Raw genomic sequence first — 20991 nt, forward strand, 5'->3', positions numbered from 1 at the left:
GTGTTTATCTGGGCCCTGAGGGTGCTCCCAGTCCCCCCTGTCCCTGCCCACCCCCGGCTGCCTCCTGCCCGGTCCTAGCCCCATCACAGCCCGGCCTGGGGCTGTCAGTCGCTGCCCCATGACACTGCAGCAGTGCCGGCTCCAGCCCCGCCACAGCCCTGCCTCTGCCCGGCCATGGGCCCCCTGACCTCCACCCTGGCCCTGGCCCCAGCCCCACGGCGATGCCCAGCGCTGCATGGGGCCCTGCTCCCTCAGGGCAGTGGGACAGGCCATGGCGGCCAAGACCCAACCAGCCCAATGTCCTATTAGGCATCAAAGCCTCAGGAAGGAGAACCTGTCCTCACTGCTCCCGGGTGGCCAGACACATGGGGCCATTTGACAGCATTTCTCCAGTGTGTGAGGAGGCTGCAAGGCAGCTTGTGTACCTTTCAGTGTTAGGCTTTGCACTTACCAGAGACCTCTATGCCTAGGTGTGCAGAGACAGCTTGTCGCATGCTCCCCATCACTCCAAGTTAGAGGTGTTCCCTGAGCATGGAAAACATGCTTTGAGTGAGACCCTGGGATGTGCTACTGGAGTATCCTCTGGCGTATGGGAGGGAACTGGAGCTAAGCGGGAGAGGATGTAATATGGGAAGGCCATTCAGTGGCCAGGCACCAGAGGGTACAGGTAAAACTGAGTAACACTTCTCATTCAACGATTCCTTGTGCCCAGACTGTAGCACTGGTGCTCTGTTGGCACAGAGGGTGTGTGAGCAAAAGAGAGCCCTCTCACTGCCTGCCTTCCCCTCTCTGCATCCTCTCTTGTACCCATCAGTCACGTCTTGGTGACAGCTAGCAGTCTGTCAAGCATATCACACAGCATATCTCTTGTTTTATTTTCCTTCTGAGTCTAAGCCACTGCATAAATGCATGGGGCTGAAGACTTTTGGATTCAGCAGTAAAAAGAAGTGCTTTTAAATAAGAAATATTATCACCTATTGTTAGACCTTTTGCAATAAGGCTGTTGTTTCTTCACAGTTTTGAGGATGCTCTTTCCTAGTCTGGGAATTATCTAGGAACAATAATAGGCCCTACTGTCATCTCCAAGGGTTGAAGGACCAGCTATTGCCTCTCTATAAATGTTGAGGGGCAACAGTCTCTGCTGCTGGTAGGCACTGCTTCTTTGTAAGCTGCCAGAGACCTCGCTGGAGAAGGGCCACAAAAGCTGAGGCTGTGAGCACTGAGCCTGCTTGGATGCTTCTTTGCAGCTTGTGGGCAATATTCATGCAGAGTTATGTTAGCATGACTTTATTTATAGAAACCCACTGATAGTTTGTGTTTGTCCAGCTGCTTGGTTGACACTCCCCAGGGATCAGCCCAAGCTCTTCATGCCTGCAAAAACCCTTGGGGAGAGATGGACTGATCCAAGATGACCTGCATATTCTCTCAGCTCTAGTTGAGTCTATTCCTTCTCTACAGGCCATTGGGGCTTGTCATGGCATATGGTCTTGGATGGGTGCAAATCATATTCAGATATACTTAGGACAACATACAAACATTGAATCTAGACAGAGAACTTTGCTGTGTCCCTGGTATTTGAGCTTGCTGAAATGGCAACTTTAAATGGCTGCTTTCCAAAATAATGGATCCTGCTTTGTTTTTAATTTCTCATCTTCATAGAAAGTTTGCAAATCTTACTGAAAATTAGACAGGCTGATTAGAAAAGAATTTGGTGAAATAATACAATGCCTTAAAGTAACTGTCAGGAGACCTGTGTTTCTGACTGCCCTGTCAAATAGTGGATATGTTAACACGTAAAATAATTGTGTTCCAATGTGAATGGTTTGAATGCTGTTGATTTTCCTTCTGGATTGTGTAATAAAGCAGGTCTTTTTTGGACAAGAATAATGCTTGTGTATAGCATTCAACTGAAACCTACCTAGCTTTTTCTTTTGTGAGATTTCAGAACGTGTTCTACTGGCGGATAACAAAACCAGCTTCTGCTCTGGGCTGCCCTTTCAGCTCCCAGTTGTTTACTGCTCTAGGCAAAATGTACCAGCTTAATTATTTTTATTGTCAATTGTACAGAGAGGTTTTTTTATCAGTTTATTCAGTGTAGCTTGAACTTAGTGACTGAAAAATGCAATAATTTGTTTTTGATTCTGTTATAATGTGTTATCAGAAACACTGTTATATTGTTCTTCTTGAATATGTAAGAAGAATTTCTGAATTTCTTTGTTTTTTGATCTTGTAGACTCAGCTCTTGGGAGTTTTACTGGCTGCTGCTGGAAATTTTCTGATTAGTGTGTCTTTGAATATACAGGTATGAAATTATTTCTCTTTATTTTGAGTTATTTGTATTTAGCAAGTAGCTTATGTTATAATTTGTTTTTATGGTGAAGTTCAAAATACAGTTTCTGTTGCACTTGATAAATGTTCTATCTCTTTCTTCAACTAGTGTCCTGTATTTTTTAGCAGTATGATAGCTCTCAAACTGATCTATGCTGTGATTCCCCTTTGGCAACAATAAAAGTTCATAACTACTCCTCCTCCTTGCAATCCATCACAAGGAAAAACCATCTGTGACCTGCTTATGGTCCCGCTGGAAGTCATGTGAACCTGTCTCAGTGTGTGGAAATCTAAAATGGAATTGACCACAAATTCTTAAGGACTGCTTAATAAAGTGATTAATGTAAATAAATGCACACAGGCATGTAGTTGCTTGTAATAGTGGGCCTCAGAACAACTTTGACCAACTCCATTTTCCTTGAGCAAGTAGGATAAATGATGTAAATAAATACTATTTTAAATCATAAAAGCAAAGGGAGGTGCTGACCTTGCAACTATGGCAAGGGTTTGTAGGATGAGATTTATAAAATCATTTCTGTATTAATAATTAGAAAACATATTCAGTAAAAAGTTAAATAAGTCATTATAATCTTGTAGCCTTCATGGTATTTTTATGTCTTCTAATACAAGTTCTTAGAGCACAGAAGACTTTTTTGTGTTAGTTGTACAGAAAAAATATTTTTGCTAACTTGAGTTTTATATGAGTTTAGTATCTCTTTTATATAAAACTACTCTTTGCTTTTTCTTTAAAGGATGAAACAGAAAGCTGTGGAATATGAAATCTTTCATACATAATAATGCCTTTCATTAAAACAGGAAGCTTCTTCAACAATCCCTTTCTATTTTAAGTATCTCTGGTTGGAGAGTCCCCCAGACAGAAATCTGTTTAGCCAGAGATGGCATGCAGATTGAAATCATTTCTGCCTCTCCAGTATTAGTGCTGATCTGTGATTAGCTGCTGAAGGCAACGATAGTAGGAGAGGCTCTGTTTCAATGGAAAAAACTTTGGTTGACGAAGTGGAAATTCAGTCTAGCCCATAATGAGGAGGTAATTCAGACACCATGTCTTTTGTCTGCTGAGGGCACTGAGTGCCAAAGTGGATGCTTTGCATGGAGATGTACTGAGGCATGCAAACTGACTGTTAATTAACTTGTAATCATTAACAGCATTTACTGGATTGGAACTCTCAGCTTTTAAATGCTACATATGCTGCTGAGGAAAGCCCAAGAGCTCTGCATTGCACTTTGACAGTTTCAACTGGCGCTTTTATTTATCCTCTGAGTAGCTTCTTCTCCCTTTAGTAATGAAATAGATATCTTATAAAAATGAATAATTACCTTCTTTAGCCCCAAAGATTTATTTCCACATTAATATTAAATGGACAGGCCGAATTTTATTGTGCTCTCCCCTTTCCGCTATGCGGTTGTCCTCCCTATCTTCCTTCTAGCTAGCTGTCAGCTAAAGAGCCCACTGTGTGCCATGTTTCAGTTGCAACACAACATAAACAGCCTCCACCTCAAATACCATCCATACGCAACAATATACTGAGAACGCAGACCTCTGGAGAAAGAAGGCTGTAGGGGAGCTGCTGAGCTCACCCTCTGATGTTCGTCACACATCTTTGCAACCACAGTTTTTCTATGTGAATTTGGGGGAGAAACCGGAGCTCAGTTACCCTGAAGCCAGGATTCAGTTAAGAATTTGCCTTAGTCGGTTTTCAGCAGAAACTAGGACTCTTGATTTAACAATTTTATTTAATATTAATTTCAATGAGATTTTTATTGGCTTTTTGTTTATAAAAATGGAACATGCAGAATCGTGGATATTCCTGAATTGCTGGCCTGTGGCTGAGGGAAGTTTGATTTTTCTCATGCTCACTTTGTCCTTGAAGGGCTAAACATCTCAAGACTTCATCCCCTGAGCACACGCCATAGCATGAAGCTGCAATAAAATGCTCCATCCTCTCGACAAGAGGAGCGACTGAGGCTGTGGTACACCACAGACGTTATTGTTTGGCCCATAAGTGTAGCCTAGAGAGTAGAGTGTGAGTACGAAGAAAATGGTTTACAACTTCCCTGATGCTCTGCAGGGGCATTTCCAAAATCAAATATCAGGTGGCGGAGGAAGATCATATTTTATAGCCATTTATACTACACTGGCTATATCATTTGGTTTCCAGCTTTTTTGACCCTTTTCCCTGTGCAGAGAGGCCGCTGAGGAATTTGAGAATGGAAATTATATTCTGCAGAACTAACGTGGTAAACGTTGCATCCCTCCCAGTAATGATACCTTCCTGATGATGACATCCTGGACTCTGTTTTAGAAGACCAGTGTGATCAAATTATCCTGTTATATACAGGTTCTTGCTGTACAAGAGAGAAAACAATAATAACATGTGTAAATAATACCTTCTCCATGTAACAGAAGTGTTGATGAAGTATTACTTGAGCATATATTATATCTGTTGACACAGGTATCACTGGTTTTCCTTCTGAAAATAACGCTTTACCTGAGATCTTCTAAGGTCAGACAGGTGATTGTGTCCGAAACCTAAGTTCTACCTAGTGAATTTAGAGTCCTCCCAACAACAGCTGTGGATACCTGCTGGCTTTTTCATCCTGAAATTATGTTTCTGGCTAGAATATGCATCAGGGAGCAGGAAGACTGTACTGTCTGGTCACCTTCTTCTGGTTTGCTGCTGCACTTCTGATCCTGCCCTATCTCCTCCCTTTGAGTGTTTCCAGATTTGCAGCACAACCTACTGAGGTAACCTGTGAAATTAGTTTTTTCTGAAACAGCCATGCTTTGAGAGAAGAACAGAGGACTGCAGTGATAGCTAGGAATACTATACATTCACTTAATATTTTCCCAGTTTATTCAGAGGTCTAGTTTTTCAGTCATTTAAAGCAGGACTATGAAAGCACAAAGCTGAAGCACCATTAGGTTTACACAAAGCAGTATGTCTGCAAAATCAAGCTGAAAGGCGTGCTTAAAAAGAAAGCCTTGACGCACCTGGAATTTGAAGTTGACAGCTCCCTTAATTACCCCACTTTCGTTATGCATAAGAACACAATGGAAGTCTTTCTTTTCATGTCTGTTCCTAATAATTAATTTTCTAGAAATGCGCTCATCTGCAGCTGGCTTGCCAGACAGATCCAAAGCCCTACTACACAAGCAAGTTATGGTGGTGTGGGATTATCCTCCTGGGGCTTGGAGAAGTGGGGAATTTCACAGCCTACGGATTTGCCCCTGCTGCTCTTGTCGCACCACTAGGATGTGTATCTGTCATAGGTGAGATGGTTTGCCACATTTTGCTTGGGTAGATAACCTTAATCGAATGCTTTTTGTGATCCAAGGAATAATACCAGAGGAACTGCAGCAGGAACACAAAAGGAAAATGTTAATATTATGGTTTGAAAAGAAATGATTCATATAATTACATAGGCTGACAGTTAAACGCAAACCCTCTACTTAACTTGGAGACCTTCTAATATCTATCTTTTCCTATAGTTTTGTCAGTTGTGGCCTCTGGTCACTCTGCTGTGCCAGTTCCTGCAGGTCGTTTGCCTGCTGCCCTACCAATGTTGCCCTCATACGAACGTTGCAGCCCTGAAAGCCCCCCAAATGGGGCCCCAGTGTCCCGCCGGCTCCGCAAAGCTGTGGTCTGATCCCGAGTGCTGACAATGTGTTTCCGATGCTGTTGTCACACCAGGCGGTTTCTCCTGCTGCCCCTTGCCCCTCGCCATGCTTCGTGTTGACTCAGACCAGCTCGCTTGGCTCTCTGCCCGCTCGCCGCTGGCGGGTGCCCGTGCCCACCGGCGCTCCTCAGGGTTTGGCTGGGACCTGCACACTGCAGTTGCTTCTGCAGAGAAATGCCTCTTGGTAGAGCTGCAGAAATTTTTATTCAGTGTCTTGTTCACGTTATTTTTTAGGAAGCTTATTATGAACAAAGAATCTATTCTGCTACTTCTGGTAGCAGTGTGTGATCAAAGGACCTAGAAATTTCCTGAAATGTTTAGTTTATTTATGGACATTAACAAAGTTGTTCACTTTTTCCCTTGTGTACAGATTAACTGGACTTCAGTATAGTTGTTTCTGTAGTTAGACCTTATTCCTATAATTAGAACTTATTTGATATCATCTTACTCTTCACTTTATGTTGTTACTGGAATAATTTTATTTACAGAGCTGTTTCAGGTATGAGATGCCCGTTTCTTTGATAAAGAAACACATTTTAGAATATGTTATCATCTTGCGCCAATGCAAAACAGAGTGGACAGGGCAATATTGTACAGAGGCTGTGAAAACAGGAATTCAGGGTGCGGCTGTGACCCTTCATTGTATCACTTCACATCCAAAATTAAAACATTCAGGGCTGGGATATCACAACAGTTATGCATATATTGGAGCTCCTTTGGTTGCTTTTGACAAGCGATGGCATGTCATGGTCTGTCTCTAGCTACCAGTTGCATACTGGCAGTAGCACTGCAGTAAGTGATGCTGCATGGGAGGGTAGAAAAAATGAATTATCTTCCCTGTGGATTGGCTGGCTGTAGTGGAAGGATGCAGTCAACCATGTATGGGTGAAATTTAGCAAAGAGGTACTAGTACTAGGGGAAAGTGCAGGCAATATATTCTAATCCATAATGTTAAATTATTACAGAATTTTAGAGAATTTCAGAGCTACTGTAGTTCACTATCTTAAGAAAGGTTTCTAAAAGAAAAGAATGAAATATTACCTGAGCTGAAAATGTAAGTTGGACATGACATATCCCAATGTGATTTTGGTAGCAGGAGTATTTCTTTATCAATTGCAGACATTTCCAGACGTCTCTGAACGTTAAGGGACACTCACCAATCTAATTTGTTGACCAAACTGAATAAAACACAAATACATAAAAATAGAAAGAAGAAATAAAAAATAGTAAACTGGGAAAAAATTCCATTGTTTATTAAACTGCTACAGGGAACAGGTGATATCTAGGGTTGATTTTTATCTTGGCAGATACCTTCTTCCCTACCTTTGCAATATGTGGAGAAATGTTGCATTTGTTTCTTCTGTTCTCTATTCCTTCTTAACCCTATCAATAAACCATTTTCATAAGTGTTCTATTTTATCAAAACTCCCACTCATTTTTCTTTTTTTTAACTGAACCAAAATGCTTATCCTGGAAGACCCCAGAAAGCACTTTAATACCTTATATTCCATTCCCATATATCAGCTGACAGTATCCCTTTCATAGCCCAAACAATAGAAATATCTGAAATTGTATTTGGTCTAGCAAACATTCCCTTAAGGAAGGGAAAGTAAAAAATGATGTAGACAGCCAAATACAGCACTGCTGTGGTAACTTCCCAATAACACTTCCTACCACTAGATGCTTTCCTGTTTTCTGAAATTACAGCCAGAGAGAGAGAGCATCCTCTTACTTTTGGAGCAGTTTATCATTTGGGGCAATGATGAATTGACCAAGACACACGTACATCATCTACTAACAACTATGCAAGTGATCGTTTAGGCAGCAGGTTGTCTGATTTCAAAGATAAAGAAATTTTTTCTCGTTAAAGTGTGACCTCTTTTAGGTGGGAGAGGGTGGGATTTGCACATTCTGGTTGGCTGTTGTTTTGAAGTATTGTTGAATGAGCATCTTTTCATAAGCTAAAGTTTAATTTTAAAATGAAGAAAAAAAGCATTTGATAACAAATTCCAAATGTATATCTGAATCTTAACTCTGCCTTTCTTATAAGAATTTTTGTTCAAACTTCATGTCTCAAATCTCAAATTATAAGCAATGATGTTTTATATTTTGAGACCATAGGTGAGGAATCAGTCTCTTACATAGGGTACTCAGCACCCTATGGCTGTACAGTGGGGGAGATGTCCTCGACAGTATGTCCAGTCGTCTCGGGGACTTTCTGGAGCTCTCTGTGACTGCCCCTCAGGTCTGCATGGAAAGTTTCCTTTGCTTGGAAACCACGATGTAGGGAGAGGATGAAGCGCACTGGAGTTTTATCCCAGAATGGATCTGGGCTGTACCCACCATGAATCTTCAGACCTTCTAGATGAGAAGCATCCGTGGGTCCTAAAATAGATGGAGCCAGCATCCATTAAGCTCTGCTACCACATTCAACTTCAGTCCAACTGAATTTTTGCATTTAACCTGGTATCAATTAAATAGTGAAAAGTTTGTGCCTCATCCTATTGAGCTGGATACTTTTGATGGATGTTTTAGAAAGAATCCAGCGCCACAGACCATAAATTGGCACTACACCAGAAGATTTTTTTTTCTCAGAATTAAGCTATGAAGACTGTATTTTTCTTCTTACACTATGGAAGTATTTCTGTGTGTGGTTGCAATGATGCAAGCTCTACATCTGTTCAGGGTTTTAAATAGTTTGAGAAGTCAGTGGTTGTTTCTCCAAGAGGAGAAATTAGTAAATTTTTAATTTAAAAAATGGAGGAGTAATACATGTTTGATGTGAACATAAAAAGCTTTTTATATTTTAAAATTAAAAATCATGTTTTACATGTAGCTCGGGTAATTTTAGACTTCTGTGCTTTTTTTCCTCATTCTCCTACTTCTGCCTGCAGAAATAAATTGAAGGGGGAGGTGAGGAGAGGCCAGTGGTATCGGAGATCACTTCTTATGCAGTTTACATCATTCCATGGAGAGTTATTTTACACTTAACTCACTTAGACTGACATTGTTGAGATCCCTTTGCATTTTTATATACTCCTTCTAACTAGCTGTGGGGCAAGAAATTGCTTTACTCTTTGAAAACTGATATCCCTGATGGTGCTTTAGGAAAAAGATTCTCAGATGTTCTTGTAGAAATGGATTTCTCCCACTCATGCTAATGTAACATCTTTGTGGTCAAAGAGCTTTGGATTTTGAGAACTGTACTGTGAATGAGAACTGAGAAATATTCACCAGACAGCTCTCTTCAGACTATTTTTTAAGTGCCTTTTTTTAATACTTTTCTGGAAGATGCAACAAAAGGATGTTGGGTTTTCAGGGTCCTTCCTTTTTTCTGTAGTGTGCGGGTTTTGTAATACAGTTTCCAGGATTAGACACACCTTGATGGTCTCTCTTTTGAACAATTCTTCTCATATTTTGCGACTTGCTTAATCGGATATTGAAATTAGGGATAGGGAGAAATGTTTTATGTCTTGTCCACAACTTTTCCACAGTACTAGTATTTCATCGTGCTGGAAACATTACATCTTTGGTATGCAGAATAGCTATCAAGAGGTCATGCACCAACTGACCGAATTCTGCAATATCTTCCTTTGTATTTAGTGCACCATTAATATCTATCATATAAACTAAGAATAGGCTTGAGTAGTCAATTAGCTATGATGAATTTGCTCCCAGCTGTCTTAGAGAGAGCTAGCTCTCTATTTAACTCTGGCTGTGCATGCAGGTATTCTTTCATTTTCTCCCATTTTTTTTCTGAATCCTCCTCTGACATACAGCGCTGGCCCTGGAGGACACCCAGATCCTGCCAGTTTTAACAGCATCCATCCTCCGCCCACCTGAATCCTCTGCCCCGTTACCCACAGAAATGACCCACGGGAGGTCAGTGGGTTGGTTGTCCTCAGGCTCCTGGTCTCTGCCCCTCTCTGGGGGTGAGATGGTACATCTAAGACTTAGGCAGGATACGGCAGTGGAGGTTTTAACCTCAAGGTCTTGAGGCAGGGAGATTCTCAGTCGTGAATTATGTATATGCAGACTGCACTGAGGGGATGGTGCTACGAGTGCGCAAAGGCAGCTGAGATTTATCTATGAGTGCCTGCAGTGTGCACGTGGCTCTGCCTGTCTTCATGCTGTGCAGTCTGTGCTTCCTGCCCCTCGGTCACCCCCATTGCCCTTGGCACGGCAGGGAGATGTTCGAGTCTACCCCGAAGCTGTGAGCACAGCCCCATTCTCAGACCAAGCTCCCTCCCTTTTCTATGTGCCTAATAGCCTTCACCTCCTTGGGGATTTTGTTTTTATTTTTTCATCCCATCTTTCTTCTGCTAAACAACACTTCTGTCTTGACCAGCAACCTCATGATTTCAGCCTTTTCTTCTGGTCCCAATCTTGGCGTACCAGCCTCCAGATCCCCTGTGGAAATACTGGTATTTCCCCAGGAAGAGCTACTCCCCAATATCTGACCTTAGCTTACTGCTCATCTGGGCTGCAGTGATCCAATGAACTACCTCCACTGTCTTCTCTCCAGACCTTCCTGACTGAGGGGCTGGCTATTTTAGCTTGCATTTGGGGAAGGATTACAGCATGTCTGACTGCTTCTATATCAGGATGGCCCTGAATCTCTCCGCTTAGAAGATAGGTAGAGGACTGAGTGCCTACATAAAACGTACTTTAAGGTCACTTTTTAAGATGTGAACTTCCACAGCAGAAGGCTGCCATCCGTACTGCTTAAGCACTCCTCAACAGGTTTAGTGCAAAATCAGCTGGGTGAAACTGCTTCATTAATTGGAGGCAGAGCCTTAAATTGTGCAAAACAGCATAAATGCTTTGATTCAAAGTGATCTTTTTTTTATTGCATAAACTGAGAGAGGTACAAGCACTAAACAAAAGTCTTCAAATCATGACTAGCAAGCCTTCTTCCATATTTTATCTAGAGCATTAGTGAAATGGATAAAAAAGTATTCTGCAAAATGTGTGTTTGTAAATGCCTTTACCTAATTGTTGTGATCTTAGCTACTTTGCTACTAATCAGTTTGGCTAAACAGAATGAATGTTTGAGGCAAATCTTCAATTTTGTGTCACATTATTGGAAAACTATTGACAAGATAGAAGCAGCAAAAGCAGTCTGTGTGCATTTATGAGGAGCTAAAATTTAATATATAGATTTAAAATAGTTAAAAGTGCTAATCTAAGACTAGAAAAGGGGAAAAGGAAGAACATGCTTATACTAAAGGCTATGAACATAAATTGGAGAGGCATTATTTAGTGTAGTGCCTGACAGTAAAAATGAGAGTAAAGAGATGAGATTCATAGATAGCCTGGGGAGCAGGAAAACAGCTTAACAATGACATACACTTATTTATGAAATAGTTTTCTGTAGGAAAAATAAATGATGGACAGTTTGTCATCTGAGTCTTCTAAGGCTTGGACAAAAGGATCAGTGTTTTAATATGTACTTTCTGTCTTTAACTTCTATTGTTCTGTATTATTTCTTTCTTAGAAAAACAAACATGAAAAAAGCCTAACTGCAAATTTCATGTCTAGGAGGCAGAGGAGTTGTTTTGTGAGCTGGGTTCTCACCATTCCGTTTCCTAGTGGTAGAATCCACATTTTATACTATCCGTTGGTTCTGTTTGTGCTGGAGAAAACCTACATATGGAGATAATCGCACATTATCACTCTCCTAGGAGAATCAGCATCTGACAAAGCTATGTGTAGCACCATTACAGCCCTCCCCTGTGAAGCACTTAATTGTATATCACGCAGTAAAAGAACACTTTCTACCATTTCTTTCAGTTAAAATTGGAATTCATGTGCTGCAGTAATAGAGAGCTAATGAATACAAAACAGCCTGTGTTATGCTGAAGTATGAGAAGACAAGGTTGTTTCAACAAAACAATTAAGCTCCGAATAAACTAATCTTTTTGCATTTTCTACCCAGTAGTTTTTAGTTATCATGATTTTGATGTTGTACCAAATCATAATATTTTTCATTTGAAATACTAATTCTGTATTTCCAAATTGAAGAGCTTCATGAGCCTCCAGAAACGAACATACAGATATGGATATTTTATAGACCTATTTACTTCTCGGTTTGTGGATATTGATATGAGCATCGTGCAATCAAGATAAGAAATGAATGAAAAGGATTTCTTTAGGATGTGTTTTAATTTGTGCTGTCCTCTTTTGTCCAGGCTCTGTTCTGTAATGTTCAATACTTAACAGAAAGTCTCCCAAAATTTTCTGTCCTGCTCTTGATCTAGCTGGGTTTCAATAGGAATGCCTTTTGAAAATTATTGAAATTATTGAAACTATTGAAAATACTAAAAATATTATTGGCATTAAAAACCAATAGGTTTCAGTCTGTGCCTATTTTTGAAAATTTTACCTTAATAATTAGTTAAAAAGCCAAAAATGTTCTGAATGTCTGAAAGCCCACAAGTCTTTTCAAACAAATGCGGATGCTGTCCTTGCCTCAGTGACGTACAGGCTAACAACTCAGATGTAGAGTTGAGCATGTTTGATATTCCCAGACCAGTGGCTCAAAACCAATGAGATTTTAAGACAATTATAAATTACTTGTTTTATTGCCAAGCCCCTGACAATTTACACTTTGGCACAATTTTTTCTGTATTACTGTATTTTTGAATTCTATTGTTGACCAATTTAAAAAAAAAATCAGAGAGTATTTCTCACTTGGGCACAGAGCTTGATCTCTGTAACTGTCTATAGCTTTTCTAAAAAGATACAGGCAAACAAAAGAAATCTGCAAAGGCACATTAATACCTTTCAGCTCAGCAATTTCCCCCCTTCCTCGGTCTATTCACCCATAGAGTTAAACAGAGTGTTCTGTGATTTATTTTCCACATCAGTAGTAACGGTGGAGGAGAAGGGTGAATGCAGCTCCCATGACAGAGGGGGAATGAGAGGACCCTGGTGTGGGGAAGGGGAAATCTGGGGCTGGGTGGAAGGAAGTTAGACACAGACCACCTCAGTCAGGTGAGAAGGAAGCTGGTTTGGGGCGAAGAGCAAGGGTATGAAGTCCCTGCTGTTGAGGTGAGGTGGTGGGGAGATGGGGACACCTCGCCTGTGCTGCCAGGAACGGTGTGGGGAAGGCACAGAGGGCCTGGGGAGCTGAGCACAAGCGTTTCGGCAGGTCTCCTTTTAGGAGCTGAATCTGGGACATAGGAAGGGCTCTGACTCATATATCTGGTGTGCCTAGCTGTGGTCACTGGCTGCCCACTTACTCTTCTGCCATGGGTTCATTGGATCGTAGGATAATTCAGGCTGGAAGGGACATCAGGAGGCCCCTAATCCAAACCTGGCTCAAAGCAGGGAGGCCATCATGCCACAGAAGAAATGTGGGGGGAAGCGTTTGCCATCTAGCATATTGGCTTAAACTGCCTTTTCTAGAGGGGTTAATGCCTTAAGCAGCTAGACCACCTGAGACTGTGGGTTGGAGCCCTAAAGAGTATTACGAAGCATCTCTCCTAGGATCTGGGAATGCACTTTGCTCCCTGCTGTTTCTCTTTGCCAGCTGGGGAAAATGCCAGACACTGCAGATGGCAAGGCAAGCAAGTGCCAGCCTGTGCTCCTGGGGCTCCCAGGCTCCCTTTATACCCCCTCCTCCTCCAGCCCATCGCTTCTAGAGAGCTGCTCTCTACATGGAGATGATCTGCCCTTGCTTTCTCTGATTTACCCTGGCTCAGTCTGATTCTGCAAATCGGAGAGCATAAAAGATGATTTAAAAATCAAACTTACAAAGTTTAAAAACAGGAAGTTACAAGCAAAAGATAAAATTTAGGCAACGTATAATAGCAAGGTGCTGTCTTGGCTGTGCTACAGTAACTTGCTTAAAATTTAGCCCTGAAGGTAATTGCCAGTCTTTGCCAGGCTGCCATGTATGTCCTCTCTCAGTTCTGTGCAACTGTTCTCTGTTCTTTTGTTCAGATATACTGCTCTTGATTTACTCTTCACTTCCATGCATGTGAAGTCTTAGTGGCTTATCCACAAGGACAGTTACCTTTTCTGTTCAAAGTCTCTCCTGGGTTTCACTCTCCTCCCTTTCTTGTTGCCCTTCCCCTCCTATTTCAGTTTCTGCCAATTCCTCCCATCCCAGATGGCCCTAATATGTGCTCTTAAAAATGCTTCTATTTTTAGACTACTCTACATATTATACATCATAAAGAGCATTAATTATACATATATTCTGTTAAGCTCATGATCTCTTGTGCATTACCAGCCATCTCTGGAGAAAGAGCTTGCCCCATTTGAATGTATTATTAAAGTGGATGACAGATTGAATGATAATTTTCATTATTGGGATGCATTCTGGAGATCATACGTGTCCCCCCCCCCCCCCCCATGCCCACCGCTATCTTCAGAGGTTGTGATTACCTTAGATTGCCTTATCCTCTCCAGAGAACTGGGCAGTTGAATTTGGAGCGCAACTTATCTCATCTCAAATGGGATGCCAGCACTAAAATTGAACCCTAAATTACATTTACTAGATGTTCACTGAACACACTGAGAGTCCTGACAACAAGCTCAGATACAGGCACTCTGTTGAAGATATCTAACGTTTGGTACGATGGGAATTCACCATAACTGATATGAAACTTGTAGTAAGCTGGGATCATTGCATGTGAGAATCCCACATGAGGCCAATGGAAACACCTGTGTGAAACCTTATTCTTGTGAGTTGAAGGATCATTGACCAAAATTTGTTATCCTCTGGTGTCACCAGAGGAGGAGACACTGTCTCTTAGCTCTCTGTCAGTCCATCAGAGGAGCAGGCAGCCAATCCTTCCCAGGAGATGCTCAGCACTTAGCAGGGTCAAGTCTTGCATTCTTCTCATCTTCAGTTTAGTGTATTTATTAACATTAATGACAAGAGCATGGACTCAAAAAACAAAAATCACTGAGGCATCTGTTCATTAAGCAACAGGTCTTTCTCATTATGCTGACTGCCTGGGTGGGTGGTCTGAGATGGTATTTGAGAGCTATGATGGTAGGGAGACAGAACAGTAATTCATTCCTGCTCTTACTAGGGTGGCTGCTGCTCCTTTCCCAATTTTTATTCTCTCTCTTTTCTGAAGTTAGGTAGCTCTGGTTGTACCAGTGTTGCCTGGATACCAATGACTTCTCCTCAGTAAAATTATCACTGTAACATTGTATAAGGAAAACCATGTCACTTAAGCAGCTTATTTTCAGTGAGGCATTTTCAGTTGCTTCTATTCATTTGGATAGATCTCCATTACTCTTCATATAGTTTAAATTTGTGATTTACCCTATGTCTGATTTTCTACTGATTGGATAACACAGACATGATGTTGAATTCCAGATCTCTGTTTATGTCTTATATGACCCTGTTTTGATTTATCTAGGATACATCTACTAGCTAACCACAAATTATCTTTTCCATCAGAACAGTAGAGATACTAGGCAAGGACAGCCACAGAAAGTTTAAATTGTTGTTTGAAGAATAAACCAAGAAGTTCATGCTGTAGGCAGGAACAGAGCTCTTATAACTCCATCCCATGATTTAGGTTCAATGTGTACCTTCACTGTCCCTCCTGGGCAGAGAAGGTCTTTGATGTTTCCAAATGGATCTAGCATTACTGATGCACCTTTCCTAAAGGTCTTCCATCATTTCTTTTACACAGGAGCATTTCAGCCTCTTTCTCATCTTCTTAGAGGTAGATGCTTTAATGTATGCTGGAATAGAGGCATCTCTCCTGGTTGGCCAACAGTCTCATCCATCTTAAAGCCAAACCTCTTCTTTCCTCTTCAGCACATGTCCACATTGAGCTGCTTGCCAGAAGTCCCATCTTGATCACTACTTCTGCTCACCCACTGCTGCCTTTCCAGTGGAGGCAGGGCTAGGAGGAGGCACAAGGGGTAATGTGAGGGCTGGACAAGTGAAAGAGCTGGCAGCCAGGAAATAGGGGGTCATTTCTAGTACTCACTTACATTTTTCTCCCTCCTCATTACAAGTCACTCTAGAAAGCCATGGGCAGTGCTGCCACTATGGTGCACATGTGAGTTCCTCCACCTGCTTGTTTGCAGACATCATGACCAGTCTCTTAGTTCGTACTAACTAGTACGCTTTTGCAGCGGCTTTCTTCCTCTGGGTTGTACATTTGGTACTTTACTTCTAAGCCTGTAATACTAAATGAAGCAGAATTTTACTCCTCTGCAAGGCAATTTGCCTTGAGCAAGTCCATATAGTTCAGTTCACGGAAAAATGGAGAGTGGAACAGTAGGGCTGACCAGTGCCCAGGTTTCCAAAGATTTTCACATATGACTAAACCAGGCCAGTTAAAGCAGTGTCTGTGTGGGAGACAGGCAGGGTATTGCATCCCTTCAACCAGGTAAGAACCTACCGGGTGCATTTAAGTTGCTACAAAACCTGAGAGTTGGTTGGTTGCCAGGATGGACTCCTGTCCTGTTTGTATGACAGCAGCAGCCGTGAGACATATTTATACTTCGCCCAAGTCAGCTTTTTGCTATAGCACTTGATATTCTATCAAATGTAAAAGACATCTTCATATCTCTGTTCTAGGTAGTGCATTTATTTCTGTCTTATTCCTAAAGGAGACGATGAAGGCTGCTGTTATATTGGGTAAGTAAGCATTTGCTAATATGGGCGTGTGTACTGCCATATGCTGAGCAAGCTGTAAATCTCACGCAGCCCCCCCCACCTTCACACTCCCACTTCCCTGAGCAAGTGTTTTGAGGCAGATACTTTCAAATTGGGAGGAAGTGACAAAAAGAGGGAGAATCTTCAATGCATATGAAAGATTGCACACCTAAATCCTCCTCTCTTATAACTATAACTTGTTCCTTATGTGTCCTCATTGCTCAGATTTATTTTCATTGTCTATTTTTGCCTCTGAGGATGTATTTATTATCTTCATGAGTACAATGCAATTTTAATAAAAACAATAGGACCTTTGAATTATTCATTCAAATAGAAGATTTTTTTCTTTCTGCATGGATAGTGAACAAAAATTGAAGCTCAATTAAAACCGACAACTTCCCTTTCAGTACTAATTTTGTCACTTCAAAGAACAAATAATCATGTTGTCAAGTGTTGTGTTGGGAAACATGGTCTTTTCTGTAAAAGCACGTCAGCTTTTTGTCTGCATCCAAGATTTCTGCTGCATATCAGAACTACCCTGCTTGAACATATGTGAAAGACGAGCAGAATTCAGGGTGTGGACTTTACACCAAGCTCTCTCAGCTGGGACAGTGCACCTGATGTTGCTGTGGGGTACCTGCTGTTGCTGTGGGGTTCCTAACATTACTAGGCTTGATTGTCGACACTGTAACGAGGACATTCCAGCTGTTCTCATGAATGCTTTGGAGAGATCTGTTCAGTATTGTTCCAGGAATACTTTATAATATTTATTTAGGTTTGGGATCCAAGTTTGCCAGCTCAGCTGCTACATTCAAAATCTGCCCACTCCCCCCCCACCCCCGATCATGTTTCCCTTATGGCCTTATACATTGTGTCTCACTTTAAGTAGTGTTCAGCACTGATTTATTTTATTTCTGTGAGTTAGACTTTGCAAGAAGGATTTAACAGTGTTGCTACATTCCATAGGAATGAGCTGTATGATGGGAAATATGGTGATGTTTTTGCAAGCACATAAATATAGAACAGTTTTGCTTTTCCAAAGGAACTGTGTGCGATAGTAGTGCCAACGAAGTCCTCCGGATGTGCTTTGTTTTGTATTCCTAAGCCTTGTATTCCATACCAATATATAGGTTTGCCAAGAATTTTTAAAGATTACTTGAAAAAAAATTGATTAGCTAATATCTTCCTTAATCCAATACAGCTTATGAGCTCATGATCGGCTCACTTGTATCTAGATGCCTCCATGAACATCTGTGTTTGTCAGCTGGCTGTCCACAAGGCAGAACTTCCAGATTTTTATTAAAAGCACAATAAGGCAAGTTTGCCCTTGAAAAGGGGCCCCGGCAACCTGATGGCTGAACAGTCTCTAGCAATTCAACCTTTTATAAAATAGTTCATAGGTCTGTAAATACAACAGGGAGTGGCCAAAATGTTGGCTTCATGACAACTTCACATAAGCATTGGACTGGAACGTATCTGTTACACTTAAAGTTTCCAGGGCAGGTCCATAGCTGGTATAGATCTCTGTGGTCACACTGACTTCAGAAGAGCTGTATTAATTTGCGCTATTTAATGATCTAGCTGTCTGCCTCAACAGACAACTTGTCCTTTCAGTTTAAGATGAGTTTGTGTGATTTGCTTTGTGCCTATGAGAAATACAGAGCATTGATTCTCCTTTGTCATGCACTTGGTATTAGAATTGAGCATATTTGAAAATGTGTTGCTTAGTTGGAGCCCTAATTCATGAGGCTTTACTGACAGCTTTTTTCATATTTCCAGAATCTTTTGAGTGTTTATTAAAAATTATACTAGGTAAGAAAACAATTTCATAAGTCTAGATCTGATCAAATGGACTAAAATTTTCTGCTATAAGCTATTTCCAAATGAGCTGGAGAGCAAGGACAGCCATGATTAGGCATATTACCAAAGTAACGTGCCTTTTCTTTAAAGGAGGAACGCTGGCAGTAGCAGGAACATACTTGTTGGTGACTTTCACTCCAAATGTACCCCAGGAACTCACAGCAAAGAAAGTACAGAATTACTTAGTGAGCTGGCCTTTTGTGATATATGTGGTGAGTATCTAGATTACAGTTCTTCTTAAATCAGAGTAATTGAGGTTCTTGGGCTTTTTGCAACATTATGAATTAGTGCCTGAAACCTGCTCCAGAAGATAAATTGCTCCCTGTGTGGTTTTCATACGGGAGAGAGCAAGCCCTCGGGTCACCCAGTCCCCAAGCTGAAAATCTGCTGAACCAAAGGATGTCTTTCAAGCTATGTGCCAAGGGAAAGTTGCAGTTGTGCAAGACTGATGAGAAAGACAAGATTTTATTTTTTAGTGGACTTGAGGGAAAGACTAAGTATTGGCACTGGTTATGCTTGCTATGTGTGTGTTCATGCCACACTGTCTGCATGTACATCTAAATTATAGTGCTTTTCTGGAATGTGTTAGAATTGTGCTTTTGAAAATTAGGCTTCTGGTCGTACTTTATTCTTCCTACCACTGTTTTATCCCCACGTTGCTGAGCCTGGCCAAAAGGAGCTTTGTATGGAGCAGAGACGTGGAGAGACTGCCTGCTTCACTGCCACCCACTGTTAAACTGAGCCTGAGTTTCAATTCAAATGCAAAAATACCACTTTGATTAAAGTATCTGTATACAAACTTCAAACCCCATCCTTCTTCTTTGATGCATCTAATTAGCATCATGATCAAGACCAGAGTGAGTGGGAGGAATTTCTCTCTCCCTCTAGAATGCTGAAAATTTGTTCCTTCAGCTGAATATAGAAGATGCAGTACGTGAGCCTTCAGAGATGTCACTTTTTCCCAATAAAGTGCCTCATTTCAGCTACATTATTAGTGCCCAGGATTTTCTCTGTAGCAAGTTCAGTTAGAAAGCTACTTCCAGAGTAGACAGTTTAAAGATCTTAATCTTTGAGCAAGCCTGAAGTTATTAAATACACCTTTACTATTAGTGATGCTACTGGTTAAGCAGAAAGTACAAGTTAACACTAAAAAATGTTGATTCTTGTGCTCAGTCTTTTGTGCATTTTCAAATCTCCTGAAAGATACAGCTCAGTGGAATAAATTAATGATCATGCTCCATACGTCATAACATGCACTTTCAGTCAGGCAATAGAGAGGCTTCTGAAGGTCTTTCTAGGGTTTTTGCCTGGGAGGGGGTTGGGGAGCTGGGGTACTCACAAGGGTTAACTTCAGCCTCAGCAAGAGCTTCAGCAAATCTCTGTAATGAGCAGAGGGAGAAGGACTCCTTTAGGACGTGGTTCAGGACAGGAGACTAAGTTGGTGCTGGAGGACCTTCTCTCTCTTAGTGAATATCCCTTTCTACCATGCTGTTCCACCTGTAGATAATACAAAAAACCTGGCATTTTAAATAGTGTTTTTAAATCACTGTGTCACCTTTTGTGTCGAGATGGTGGAGGGAGGAAGTTCTTCATCCAATCCTAGTGATATCAGAAATTTCTGTGCCAGATGGTGTTGGAGTTTCAGATGGTGCCCAGAAGTCCACATTTTCTCGAAATCAACAGGCTGCTGGAAAATGGCTTTTCCCCACCTGAGGACATCTTTGACTTTGTTTTTGGAAAAGGTCGCAAGAACAGTTGAACAGCTAGGAAAACTGCTTTATTCTTCCTAGGAAAGACTATAAGGAGGTGGTAGATAACCCCTAGACTTTCTCCTCTTCTCACTATCCCCAGCCTCAGCCAGCATCCAACCCTGCATGTACAGCATTGGGCTACAGGGAAGGACAGAGCAGCTATGCAGGAAGTCTATTTGACTCTATCATCATTCAACACACTGCTTGATTTGTTCCTTCTGCTCCTTGGATTCATTTATTTTGAGCTTCATGTCCAAAGAAGAAGGGAAAGGGAAAGGTTCCACAAAAGACTCAGATAACAGCCTGATTAGCCTGGCATGCTGCTGGAAATTAAGACAAACCCTGCTGTAAACATTCTCTTTGGGCAGGGAACTAGCTCTTCATATTTGTTTGTAAAATGCCTAGCACAGGTTCGCTGCTGAGATATAAAAAGCACAGCAAAAGCTGCAGATTTTCCAATATAAATATATAGAGAGAGGAGACAGTGCAGCAGTATAATGCAGTCCAAATTTCTAAAAGTAGCCCTGATGTGAGGCCTGCTGAGAAATATAAAGCCCCAACCGTACAAAGTGTTCTGTGTGGATGATAAACCATGCCCATGAGGCACTTCACTGGCATCAGGGGAGGTCTGCAAAAAATAGCCTGAAGTTCCCCCGTGAGGCAACTTTGAGTCACTTCCTGAGCCTTTGCAGTAACATAATCATGTCTGAGCAA

The 20991-nt window shown here is 41.4% G+C and overlaps 1 protein-coding gene across 1 annotated transcript in view; it reads left to right on the top strand.

Annotated features, from left to right (window-relative positions):
* The window catches only part of NIPAL2 (NIPA like domain containing 2), a 55147-nt gene that overhangs the window by 14734 nt on the left and 19422 nt on the right, over positions 1-20991 (top strand). The window contains exons 2-5 of the mRNA XM_026099805.2: positions 2234-2302; positions 5449-5620; positions 16589-16648; positions 18617-18738. Coding sequence (XP_025955590.1) covers positions 2234-2302; positions 5449-5620; positions 16589-16648; positions 18617-18738 — 423 coding nt within the window. The remainder of the gene's footprint in view (positions 1-2233; positions 2303-5448; positions 5621-16588; positions 16649-18616; positions 18739-20991) is intronic.

The sequence above is a fragment of the Dromaius novaehollandiae genome, chromosome 2 (assembly GCF_036370855.1).
Source record: "Dromaius novaehollandiae isolate bDroNov1 chromosome 2, bDroNov1.hap1, whole genome shotgun sequence".
Classification (NCBI taxonomy): Eukaryota; Metazoa; Chordata; class Aves; order Casuariiformes; family Dromaiidae; genus Dromaius; species Dromaius novaehollandiae.